The 14,007-nt window shown below is 39.1% G+C and overlaps 1 protein-coding gene across 6 annotated transcripts; it reads left to right on the forward strand.

Annotated features, from left to right (window-relative positions):
* Positions 1-692: 692 nt before the first annotated feature.
* LOC131354761 (NXPE family member 3-like) lies at positions 693-10,345 on the forward strand. 6 transcript variants are annotated; one of them, XM_058392754.1, is made up of 7 exons: positions 693-1,072; positions 4,124-4,328; positions 4,846-4,980; positions 7,185-7,954; positions 8,171-8,241; positions 9,152-9,349; positions 9,458-10,345. In XM_058392754.1, the coding sequence occupies exons 3-7, from the start codon at positions 4,888-4,890 to the stop codon at positions 10,009-10,011; spliced, it is 1,686 nt and encodes a 561-aa protein (XP_058248737.1). In that variant the 5' UTR covers positions 693-1,072; positions 4,124-4,328; positions 4,846-4,887; the 3' UTR covers positions 10,012-10,345. The 6 variants fall into 6 exon arrangements, with proteins under 6 accessions (XP_058248737.1, XP_058248738.1, XP_058248740.1 ...); XM_058392755.1 differs by having other exon boundaries at positions 4,124-4,188; XM_058392756.1 differs by having other exon boundaries at positions 696-855; positions 4,124-4,188.
* The last annotated feature ends 3,662 nt before the right edge of the window (positions 10,346-14,007 follow it).

Consider the following 14,007-nt stretch of genomic DNA (forward strand, 5'->3'; position numbering starts at 1 on the left):
GCCATTACTTTTTGTCGCTGAAACGAATTAAGTAACGAAACTCTAATTTAATAGAAAATCTTTAACTTGCTGAAAACCCTTGTGTATGTATGTGTGTGTGTGTGTGTGTGTGTGTGTGTGTGTGTGTGTATATATATATATATATATATATATATATATATATATATATATATATATTTATTTATACAATGCTTGTCTGTTTATTGAATAAGAAATGTCATTTTGTGCGAGGCCAATTATGGTTGTAAAATGCACGTTATTCAATAAAAAAAATAAAATAAAATAAAAAATAAACATTCAAAGGTATACAATTAGGAAGAGGGAGTGGTGATAGTTACAAATCTGTGCAGTGAATTACGACCAAACCCCCGCCGCGACCAGTGGTTCGGGCTTTTCCAAGCTAAGTATATACCCAGGAGGGCAAGACTCATTTAAAACAGAGTAAGCCTTGGTTTATGCCAGGTCTCAGTCAGACAGATGATATCAGTCCCCTTCTCCAAAATGTGATTATGGATTTATTTGTTAGGGACTGGACAATAAAAAGTTACACTTTAGTGTTCGATGTAGTGTTATTTTTGGCCAGAGGACGAAGAACGCTGAAGTCCACTCCAGGATTCCCGTGTTGCCTGGTCCGTAGCTAGCTGAACAGTGTTTTCAGTCTCCATGGTGACGGCGCTCGGATGACGTCATCGAGTTACGACGAAGCTAGTTGCTGAACACAGAGCTGGAATGGCGCTTCCGGTCTTGTTGTAAACAAACCATCGGCCGGACTCTTTATGGACGTAGCGGGGTCGGCGGAGGACTCCCAGTTGTTTGAGCTCCAGTAGCTGCGATAGTGAATACCGGAGCATGGCGGTAGGTGGATATGATGTGATCCCTTGGTAAAAAAGTAGCTGTAGTCCATGTGCACACAGCTGGACAGCAGCGATGCATGCCGAGGGAGACCACAGCAGCAGGTCCACCACCAACAGCCCCAAAAACCAAGTTAACAAAGCCGACAGCATCGATGGAGGCAGATGGTAGCTTGTAGCGGCTAATGCTAACCCCAGGCTAGGCAAAGTGAGCCCGGCAGGTAAAATTAATTTTAAAAAATCATGTCAAAAACGGCAAATTGACAGCCGCTAAATGTTAAATCTTTAAGTAAAATTCAGAAAAACCGACTACTAGGGCACAATAAGATTGAGGATCATACCGGATCAATAATCAAAACTCTGCACAGACAGTAACCCAACAAAAGTCCAAACTGGGGACACTCTGTATCACCCATATTCATAGATGTATTTATTTATTTGTTTGTTGGTTAGTTTATTGGTTTATTTACTTAACTTTTATATGCAAAGAACTTTGAGACTTTGTACTCAAAATTACTTTTATATATTTATATATATATATATATATATATATATATATATATATATATATATATATATATATATATATATATATAATAACTCAAAGATCTAAGACACAAAAGGCCTATTTCTCTCAAATATTGTTCACAAATCTGTCTAAATCTGTGTTAGTGAGCACTTCTCCTTTGCCGAGATAATCCATCCACCTCACAGGTGTGGCATATCAGCATGCTGATTAGACAGCAGGATTATTGCACAGGTGTGCCTTAGGCTGGCCACAATAAAAGGCCACTCTAAAATGTGCAGTTTTATCACACAGCACAATGCCACAGATGTCGCAAGTTTTGAGGGAGTGTGCAATTGGCGTGATGACTGCAGGAATGTCCACCAGAGCTGTTGCCCATGAATTGAATGTTCATTTCTCTACCATAAGCCATCTCCAAAGGCGTTTCAGAGAATTTGGCAGTACATCCAACCGACCTCACAACCGCAGACCACGTGTAACCACACCAGCCCAGGACCTCCACATCCAGCATCTTCACCTCCAAGATCGTCTGAGACCAGCCACCCAGACAGCTGCTGCAACAATCGGTTTGCATAACCAAAGAATTTCGGCACAAACTGTCAGAAACCGTCTCAGGGAAGCTCATCTGCATGCTCGTGGTTCTCATCGGGGTCTCGACCTGACTGCAGTTCGTCGTCGTAACCGACTTGAATGGGCAAATGCTCACATTCGATGGTGTCTGGCACTTTGGAGAGATGTTCTCTTCATGGATGAATCCCGGTTTTCACTGTACAGGGCAGATGGCAGACAGCGTGTATGGCGTCGTGTGGGTGAGCGGTTTGCTGATGTCAACGTTGTGGATCGAGTGGCCCATGGTAGCGGTGGGGTTATGGTATGGGCAGGCATATGTTATGGACAATGAACACCGGTGCATTTTATTGATGGCATTTTGCATGCATCCTGCATACTTGCATACTGACTAGTTTTCGGACCCCCCCCGGACCCCCCCAACTACAGTAAAACTGCACATTTTAGAGTGGCCTTTTATTGTGGCCAGCCTAAGGCACACCTGTGCAATAAGCCTGCTGTCTAATCAGCATGCTGATATGCCACACCTGTGAGGTGGATGGATTATCTCGGCAAAGGAGAAGTGCTCACTAACACAGATTTAGACAGATTTGTGAACAACATTTGAGAGAAATAGGCCTTTTGTGTTCATAGAAAAAGTCTTAGATCAGCTCATGAAAAATGGGGCAAAAACAAAAGGGTTGTGTTTATAATTTTGTTCAGTGTGTATATATATATGTGTGTGTGTATATATATATATATATATATATATATATATATATATATATATATATATATATATATATATATATATATATATATATATATGTATGTATGTATGTATGTATGTCAGGTGTTATGGTTATCAAGCCCATCCAGCACCATGATGAAACTGGCTCACATGAAGACCATCCCAGTAAAGCAAGACCAAAACTTACCTCTGCTGCAGAGGGGAAGTTCATTTAGAGTTACCAGCCTCAGAAATCACCAATTAACAGCACCTCAGATTAGAGCGGTTATGTCGGCTTTACAGAGCATCAGTAGCAGACATGTCTCAATATCAACTGTTCAAAGGACATTTATTGTGTATTTTGGCTGCCTTCAGCATTGTTTTACAATGTGGAAAGAAATATATATATATATATATATATATATATATATTAGGGCTGTCAATCGATTAAAATATTTAATCACGATTAATCGCATGATTGTCATGAGTTAACTCGCGATTAATCGCAACTTAATCGCACATTTTTATCCATTCTAAATGTACCTTAAATTAATCCTTTTTTAGTTTCTAATACTCTAATCAACATGGACAAATATTGAAATGTATGTTGTTTATTATTAGTGAAACCATATTCAACATAGAGCAGGAAGACTAGACATGTTTCAAAGGTCATAGATATTTTTCTTTTTCATGTCTATTAAACATATGAAAAAAAGAACATAGAAAACAATTACTTCTTTCTTTGCACTGAGCTATTTACTTACACAAGCCTGTTAACATTTTCAGATCACTTCTTCTAAACATGCAAAGTGTACATTTATTACTGAAACCACCTTAAATATAAAGCATAAAGAACATAGACATGTTTTTCAAATAACTTGTTCATGACTATTAAACACATGAAGAAAAGAACAGAACACAGGTTCACATTACATCTCCGCTGAAAACAATCTAGTATTGTCTGCCTTTGGAGAGGGGCAGGAGAGCTCTCTGCTTCAGCTGTATGCTTCGCCATCAAGTGATATTTTAAACTCGACGTGCTGCGGTGAGAACTTAATTCACATCGACAATAAATGCAATAAATTTTGTCTTGTCGACAGAACCATCAGACATTGTTTTATATATAAAGAAGACGTTTTTCTTTCTCAATCTCGGCTTGCTACTGCATCTCCCATTTCCCAAACTACGGGCAAGGTCAAGAGTCAAACAGAAAATGCGCGCTGCGTTAATCGTGCGTTAATAAAATTAGTGCCGTTAAAATGAATTAGCATTAACCCATTATTAACGTGTTAATTTTGACGGCCCTAATATATATATATATATATATATATATATATATATATATATATATATATATATATATATATATATGTGTGTGTGTGTGTGTGTATGTATATAAACATATATACATTGATTAGCCTTAATATTATGCCTAATATTATGTTGGTCCCCATTTTGCTGCCAAAACAGTTGTGACCCTTCGAGGCATGGACTCCAGTAGATCCCTGGTCTACATGGTCTGCAACATTGCTTAGGTAGGTGGTACGTGTCACAATAACATCCACATGGATGACAGGACCGAAGGTTTCCCAGCATAACATTTCCCAAAGCATGACACTGCCTCCGCCAGCTTGCCTTCTTCCCATAGTGCATTCTTGGGCCATGTGTTCTCCAGGTAAGCGACGCACACACGCGGTCATCCACGTGATTTAAAAGAAAATGTTGTTCATCAGACCAGACCATCTTCTGCAATTACTCTGTGGTCTAGTTCTGATGCTCACGTGCACATTGTTGGCAATTTTGGTGGTACACAGGGGTCAGCATGGGCTCCCTGACTGGTCTGTGGCTATGCAACCCCATTGCAGACCAGGAACACCCCACAAGAGCTGCAGTTTTGGAGACGCTCTGATCCAGTCATCTAGCCATCATAATTTGGCCCTTGGTCAAACTCACTCAAATCCTTACTCTTGCCCATTTTGCCTAATATATCCCACCCAGTAACAGTGGCCATGATAATGAGATAATCAGTATGACTTCACTTGGCAGTGGTCATAATGTATTGGCTGAATGGTGTATTATAATAATAATAACAGTAATGACAACAACAACAATGCTACTACTAATACTAACACTACTACTACTAATAATAATAATAATAGGTTGTTCAGATTTTCTTTTTTGCTTATTTGCAGATGGCTAACTGGCACCGTGTGCTGTGACCGTGGCACCCAGTCATGGATGTACGCACACCCAGATTGTCACTTATCTTTGTTCTATTGGCAGTAGTAGGATTTATACTACTCATTAGCAACATCACATATCTGGAGGTGAGTATAAGAGTCAAAATATTCAGAGTCAAAGATTAAATGTTGTTCTTATATGTGTCTTGTACAAAACATCCTAACATCCTAGTTGAACAGAGGTATAACCCAAAGATAATATTCCTTCACATTTTGAGTGAAGATTAATAATATTGTGTTTATAAATTATTCTCTAATTTTCTAATATGTTTCCTTCGTCAATCTGCCTTTCTATCCTTATTTTTTCTGTGCATATTGATGTGCTATATTGATGCCTTTTGGCTACTGAGTCACTGGCTTTGAACATATGCCAAGGATATACAGTGTATGTGGCAAGGTATCCTGGTCAAAATGGACTGTAAAGCTCCATCACATGTCTGTGTTGCCTCACTCCTAAATGATGTTTGAAGCACAGAACCACATATTAGTGTAGAAATCCTAAATCTAAATTCTGACAATAAAAACCTGACATGAGTTACTACATGAGTTTTTACATGTAGAGTTATTAGCAAATTAATAAATTACATATTTTTTTGTCTACTAATAGTGACTGTTTTATACTTTTTTGGATTTTGTAACTTGCTTTATCCTACTCACAAAGTCAGTTCAGTCACTATACCAGAGTTCGTCACTATAGCAAATGGGGCCGCATATCTCTATATACACTATATTGCCAAAAGTATTTGCTCACCTGCCTTGACTCGCATATGAACTTAAGTGACATCCCATTCCTAATCCATAGGGTTCAATATGATGTCGGTCCACCCTTTGCAGCTATAACAGCTTCAACTCTTCTGGGAAGGCTGTCCACAAGGTTTAGGAGTGTGTTTATGGGAATTTTTGACCATTCTTCCAGAAGCGCATTTGTGAGGTCACACACTGATGTTGGACGAGAAGGCCTGGCACTCAGTTTCTGCTCTAATTCATCCCAAAGGTCTTCTATCGGGTTGAGCTCAGGACTCTGTGCAGGCCAGTCAAGTTCATCCACACCAGACTCTGTCATCCATGTCTTTATGGACCTTGCTTTGTGCACTGGTGCACAGTCATGTTGGAAGAGGAAGGGGCCAGCTCCAAACTGTTCCCACAAAGTTGGGAGCATGGAATTGTCCAAAATGTCTTGGTATGCTGAAGCATTCAGAGTTCCTTTCACTGGAACTAAGGGGCCAAGCCCAGCTCCTGAAAAACAACCCCACACCATAATCCCCCCTCCACCAAACTTTACACTTGGCACAATGCAGTCAGACAAGTACCGTTCTCCTGGCAACCGCCAAACCCAGACTCGTCCATCAGATTGCCAGATGGAGAAGCGCGATTCGTCACTCCAGAGAACGCGTCTCCACTGCTCTAGAGTCCAGTGGCGGCGTGCTTTACACCACTGCATCCGACGCTTTGCATTGCACTTGGTGATGTATGGCTTGGATGCAGCTGCTCGGCCATGGAAACCCGTTCCATGAAGCTCTCTGCGCACTGTTCTTGAGCTAATCTGAAGGCCACATGAAGTTTGGAGGTCTGTAGCGATTGACTCTGCAGAAAGTTGGCGACCTCTTCGCACTATGCGCCTCAGCATCCGCTGACCCCGCTCCGTCAGTTTACGTGGCCTAACACTTCATGGCTGAGTTGCTGTCATTCCCAAACATTTCCACGTTCTTATAATACAGCTGACAGTTGACTGTGGAATATTTAGGAGCGAGGAAATTTCACGACTGGATTTGTTGCACAGGTGGCATCCTATCACAGTTCCACGCTGGAATTCACTGAGCTCCTGAGAGCGACCCATTCTTTCACAAATGTTTGTAAAAACAGTCTGCATGCCTAGGTGCTTGATTTTATACACCTGTGGCCATGGAAGTGATTGGAACACCTGATTCTGATTATTTGGATGGGTGAGCGAATACTTATGGCAATATAGTGTATGTAGATAAGCACAGAATTATGTGCCAAAGTAGTCTACCATTTTCTTCTTCCATATTTTCTACCATTGTCACATATCAGAAAGCATAATCAGTGCATCAGATTTGTGCTTTAGTTTAATTTCATTGCAGTGTCCTCAATTATGCAAGTGAATGTAAAATAACTTTTTTAACTAAATACATCACCAAAATATGTTAAGGATTAATTACAAAGTCTACTGCTAGTAATTACTGCTGTTGTGTCTTCAAGACTTTTCCTGATTTGTGTCTACTGCTTTGGTTGTGTATTAGCTTCAAATGTGCTCTTTTCACTGTTTACAGGATTTTAATGATCAACTAACATCCACCTTCTACAAAATACAGAGCAGTATCCACTCAGCCTATGAGCCTCCCGATAATGTGTTGCTGGCGGAGGTAAATTACACGTACTGTGCACAATTTGTCCAAAAGCCCACGGCAGAAGAGGCCATAGAAGAGAGACATTTGTTCAATTCCATTGCATGGCCAGATCCACCAGTGAAAGACCTTCCTGTGGAGTTCAGCAGTAACCCTGCCAAGAGCTACTATGTGATTCAAGGTGAACCAGAGCAACACATAGGTGGTCAGCTTGTGGTTAATGTCCATGTGCACAACTTCTTGGGCCTACCTAAGAGGCATGGAGGAGATTTCCTGACAGCCAGGCTGCATTCACCCAAGCTAGGTGCTGGAGTTGTAGGGAAGGTGCATGACCACAATGATGGGAACTATACAGTGCTGTTCCCACTGCTGTGGGCTGGTGAAGTGCAAGTAGAAATTACTATGGTGCATCCTAGTGAGGCAGTGGTGGTGCTTAAGAGATTACGAAAGGAGCAAACTCACACAGTGATTTTTAAAAGCCAGTTCCGCTCTGGTGACCTATCAGAGACCACTGAGTGTGACATGTGTCTTCCGCACAACCAGAAACCTCTCTGTAATTACACTGATCTTGAAACTGGAGAGCCCTGGTACTGCTACAAACCCAAAAAACTAGGCTGTGACACACGAATAAATCATTATAAAGAGGGTTATAGGAAGACCCTCTTAAACAAGAATGAAGCACAGCTTTTCAAGAGGTAAGATGGCAGCTGGAGTCTATTTGTAAAGATCCTTTTTCCATAGCTTTTTAAATTTGGATTAATTTCCTTGTTATTTGAGAAAACTGGGAAAATCAGGTCCTAAGAAGATTTGCTCTGATTTAATTGCTCTTTCTCTAAATGGTTATTTAAAGTTTAAAAAGATATAAATGATAGTAATATGATGAATAAAAAAAAATTACCATATTGTTTCAGTGGTGTAAACATCAAAGTGTCTATACCCACAGCAAAGATGGACCATGTGACTGTATTACCTGCAGAAAATGGTAAGTTTTTCTTTACACTGCAGTTCATTCAACAGTCTATCTTTAGAAATAAAGATATTTTTGACTATACTAATAATATAAGCTGCAGTCTGGTCAAGAGTAGTACATCAGTACATTTAGAGTAAATGTTCAAATTTTTTCTCATGAGTACTGTACTTGTGAGCAGTGAGAAATTGATGCCAAAATTTGCTCATCCAGAAGTGTGTGAATTGATTGGAGTTTGTCAAAAGGGCGTTCTGTTCCAAAAAAATCTCTGACTTTAATTTCATTACATCTTTCTTAAACAGTATATGCTGAGGGAGCTGATATTGTGCAGTGAGCTGATATTGATTGTCCAGTTCCACTGTCTGACCACAAAAAGCTGGACGAAACCATAATGTTTTGCCAGAATTTTTGTTTTAGGATGTAGATACACAAAAACTTTTATCTTATTTGACACCAATATTAAATCCATATATGGCAATTAAATAATAATAATGTCTATTTATAGTCCAAAAAAGGGTGTTTCCCCTACTAATAGAGAATGGGGAGGCATTGCTTATATCACAGATAAACTTAAGGAATAATTGTAACCTGTTGGCCAGTGTGCCAGATATCACACTTTTTAGAGAAGCCTGTATAATATCTGTCTGCAGGCCGCAATTGGCCCTGGGGCCAGACTTTGGACACCCATTCTGTGGGTACTTAGTGTCATGGTGGGGTCACATATGCACACACCCTCAATTAACCACTTATGACATACAGGCATCTTTTTAAAAGATCCTTTTAAAAAATAGACTCCAACATTACAGACTATCACAAACCCAAAGCACAAATCCCTCACTTCACATTTAAACAGATAGATTGCACTCTGATTTGTCTATATTGTAAGCTATCTTGTGATTAACATTAATATTTTCCCCCTTCAAAGATCAAACCAAAGTAAGAAGTACTTACAATGCTGCTGGCTACTACTTTCAAGATACCTGGAGGTCTCTGAGTGGTTCAGCCATCCAGCATTTTACTAGCTCATCAGCCATAACAAGTTGTCTTAAAGGGAAGCTTGTGTACATGCATGGAGATTCAACAATACGCCAGTGGTTTGAGTACCTTGCTGATTTTGTTCCTAGTAAGAGCAAGTTTTTCTTTGTGTTTTATCAATTTCTTGTGTAAACACCCTAGTTTTTCAATGTTTATCCAATTTCTCCAATATGATGCTCACTTTCTCTTCTCCTAGACCTGAAACCGATGAATCTTTACAGCCTTATTAAAGTAGGACCATTCATGCTTGTGGATGACACTAACAATATTCTAGTGAAGTTTCGCTGCCATGGGACGCCCATCCGCTCCACCCCAGTGTACACCTCTGAACTGCGCTATGTAGCAAATGAGATAGACAGGATACAGGGTGGGCCAAACACTGTGTTTATTATAAGTGTGTGGGCTCACTTTGCCACTTACCCAATTGAAGCATATATAAGGCGACTACGGCAAATTCGGAAGGCTGTGGTGCGGCTGTTAAACCGTGAGCCAGATACGTTGGTGGTGATCCGCACTCCCAACATGCAGAAGTTTGATCCAGCACATAGCCTGTTCTATAGCAACTGGTTCTGTCTGCAGATTGATACTGTGCTGCGTGGAATGTTCAAAGGACTCAATGTGAAGTTTCTGGATGCCTGGGAAATGATGCTGGCCCACCACCTACCCCAAGACCTACACCCACCCCAACTCATTATTAAAAACATGGTTGATGTCATCCTCTCCTATATCTGCCCAGCTGGGAAAACATAAAATGGTGTACAAAACTTTTGTGTTTATTAATATGTTAGTAATATAGCTGTGTGAAATTCTGTAATAATGGTTCTGCAAATAACTTTCAAAAGTTGATAAAACATGGTAATGTAATTTAAAGTCAGACATTTGAATGCCTACATTTAATATGAGTATTCTGTAAGCAAAATGAGAGAGGAGTGTAATTATGAAACTGTTTCAAACTGTTTAATGTTTTGCAATAATGAATTTACAAAAGACACTTTTGGTATGAACAAGTTATTTGATAAGAATGATCAAATGCATGAAATGAATGATCAAAAGTATTTAAATAAATGATTCTGACAAAAGATCATTTTCATAAATTTTGTCCAGTCAGTTTGTGCTCACACATGCTCTTACATTTTATCCAGGTTTTCTCCCATGGTGGCCAAATTTCTACCCTCTGCAAATCTGTGAAAGTTACACACAGCACAAGTAATAAAGCAAATGGTAGTTGAGCATCATTTAAGTTTTAGTTCAGAGTAATGCAATCAGAATATGAAGTTAATCAGCTTTACATTGGTAAAAATACAATCTCAATATCAGGGGTATTATTTGTTTTGTTTTGTTTAGCTTTTTTTTTTTTTTACTGTAGGGAATATTATCTCACTTATCCAGTTTTGCCCAAAGGTGAATTCTTCCTTTCTGTCACATTTAGTGTCATGGAGATTTATTTTGATGCATCTCACTAGTTCTTAAGAGAGATTGGGGAAAAATGCATAAAGAAGGAGGATACAAACAAAGTAAACATATAAGAAAACAACATATTTGTCATTTTTATTAGGGTTTTATTATTGTTATGAATAAACATCTAGATACAAAACTGTTGGATTTTAATGAATACTTTTATACCCACTCCACATTATTCTCCACATTAACCTTATTGTGATTTATTTTGTATTTTTTGTTTCATAATATTAACATTTACTTCATAATTAGAATGTTTTACTTACTCTTTTTATGTAACTGTTTTTCAAAGTGACACTATTCAGGATCTTAATATGGCATACTTTGAAGATTACTAATATTAGCCCTTACACCTGTCCTCGTCCAAAGGGAGGATAAAGTACACTAGGGATGTCCAATCTTATCCACAAAGGGCTGGTGAGGGTGCAGGTTTTCATTCCAATCAAGCAGGAGCCACACAAGGCAACAGCAGCTATACACTGAAAAAACATCTTAGATCAATATGTCTGAATCAGGATCAGGATTTCCACTTCAGTAAAATATGTAAGTTCAACAAAACGTGATAAGTAATGTAAGACTACATGCTTTAATGCAACTTCAAAAGAGAACCAACTGGTTCATTAGTCAAACTGCTTATGCTCACATTCTCTGCCCTTATAGCACAATAATTTTTTCTGATCTCCCATACCTACTTTTGTTTTGGGGTTTGTCTTCACAGCTCTCTCAATGTATCTGTCAGTAACTGTGGTTGTTTTCTTTGGCGAACCTAATCCATATCTGGTTGTTGGTACAGCAGTATTTTTTTTTCCAGGACTTTCCAAATTATTGTATGATCTTTAACACATGTAAATGTAAATATGAGGAAGTGAACACTGAAATGAATCCATTGCCAAAGCGTGTGCTTGTAGAAATTGGTTTGATTGAATTTATTTATTTTTGTACTATCTCACACATTATTTCATGTTTTATCCAGGTTTGCTCATATGATTGCCAAATTTCTACCCTCTGCAAACCTGAAAAAAGTTGAAAAGTCCTCATAAAGACTAAAGAACAAATTGATATGGTCCATCCTCCCACTGTGTCAGCTTGCACGTCTGTCACGGCGCACACTTCCGGGTTCCCGACTTTGCAGTGCGCATTTCCGGGTTCTCCACCCTTTGGCGCTATATAAACATGCTGTCAGCGTGCCTTCTTTGCCAGATGATCTCTCTGGTTTGCTGTCGAGTCATCCCGCCCTTAGCCTCTGCTGGACTTCTTTTGTTGTCGCTTCTCGGCTGGATTTCGGACATTGTCGCCGCACCCCCTACACCGGATCATGTCCACCCTGCAAGCATTCGACTGGTCCTCAGGTTTCTGTCCCCGGTAACCACTGGTTCAGACTTCTGCTTATTCTGTAATTTGCTGCTGTTTGCTTCACCTTTGTCTCTGTATTTTGTGCCAGAGTTTGTTGGGTGTATGTTATTGGCTGCACTCCTGACTCTGTTCCTCATTTCTACATCAAAAGACTCTTTACCTAGCTCCTGTTGCATCTCACACTTGGGTCCTAAATCCGTGCCCTCTGACACACTGGGCTCCACGTGTCTCATGTGCTTCTGTGATACCACACTGCTCCCCAGCCAGTAAGAAAGTTATATGGGGTGATTAACTCCCTCCGTTGGGGTACTGCCAACCCCTTTTTAAACCCCTTTTTGGTGTAGGCTGATAAGCCATTAATGAAATTTTCTTAAACTTTAGCAGGGGGACTATTTCTAAACTTATCTTCCATCAATATACATGAAAGTTAGTGATAATTAAAACAATAAACCACTTTCAGGACTTCCATTCTGATCTTCATTTTAATGTACATTATACATGACACTGTGATCTCTACTCATGTCATAAAAATGCAGTGCTCCCCTAGATTTGACTTGAGATATGATGTGCGATTGCAAAACTGCAACCAAGTAAAAAGGAAACAAAAAACATGTGACAAGCAAAGAAAATGTTTTATTTACATGAGCCTGAGTCTGTTACCTCGATAGGCTCAGATTCCTGGGGGGGGGGGACTATGGACATTTAGGGACTATGGTGATACAAAATCCAGGAAATAATTAAGTTGATTATAATGATGAAAAGAATAGTAGGCTACTAAACTATGTATAAAAAAAATGTCTTACTTTTTTTGTTTAAGAGGAACTGATCACCAAGACTTGAATCATTTTATAAAGTCAGAAATGTTCACCATTAATGTTTTGTGTGTGAATAAAATTGAAATAATGTGAGACTCAATTTCTGCTGTTAAACAAACTTTTATTTCAAACTAACCGCTGTACCTGAAAATGTAAAATAATTCATTTGTTGCACAGGACGTCTGTCAGAGACACATCCACCAAACCTCAGGGGTTTAGAATAGAAAAGGCAAAAGCTTTTATGAACTGTGTGTTACATCACTATTTTGTAATATGAAATGCAGATACACAGCAGCAAAATTAATATGTAATTAAATGAAAATATTGATAATTAATAATTGTCTTTCATGCATAAACAACCACCCTTAGTTAATGAACAAATTAAAATATTTGCATTCCTGGCTAATTTGCAGCACAAATACCTAAAGTAGATCATTTTTAAGCATCCAACACTGTATTATAGCAGGGTAGGAATAACGATCTTTCTGTAATCCAAAAGGATGGGAAAATTGATAACACAACAGATACACTACTTACACAGGATGCAATATTGTTACACAATCTCACAAACATAAAAAAAATTTAACTTTAATGTAAAGAACGTTTTTCATCGTCCTCCTGAGATCACACTTCTGATTTCGCTCATTCTGATGTCTTTATTTGAGTATTACGAGAAGTTTGGGACCTTTTGCTCATGGGTGTTGCTAGGCCATTTTCTACACAGCCCTCCTAAAATTCTGCGATTCTCCATAAACTGTACACAAATTGGTGATCGCCTCAGTCCCCTTTAAATTTCATATGAAAACAGTGGCAGACTTCGGCTCTTCCTCGTCTTTCAGTGCGTTCTTCAATCTGCAGACCGCGGCAAGGATCAGAGGACGTGTGTGTGTGTGTGTGTGTGTGCGCGCGCGCGCGCGCATGTGCAATACAGTAGAATGCTGCAATAAGTTTTCCATCTTACCGTTAGTCAAACGTTTATTTTATTTTATTTATTTTTCACTATTATACCCTGTAAAACACTATAAAATCCTAGAATCGCCCCTGCATTTGCTTCTTTGACAGTGATATCGTGTGTGTCTGTGTGTGTGTGTGCGGAAACGAAAGGGGTGGGGAGGGGGTT

Source organism: Hemibagrus wyckioides, linkage group LG06 (genome assembly GCF_019097595.1).
Source record: "Hemibagrus wyckioides isolate EC202008001 linkage group LG06, SWU_Hwy_1.0, whole genome shotgun sequence".
In the NCBI taxonomy this organism is placed as follows: Eukaryota; Metazoa; Chordata; class Actinopteri; order Siluriformes; family Bagridae; genus Hemibagrus; species Hemibagrus wyckioides.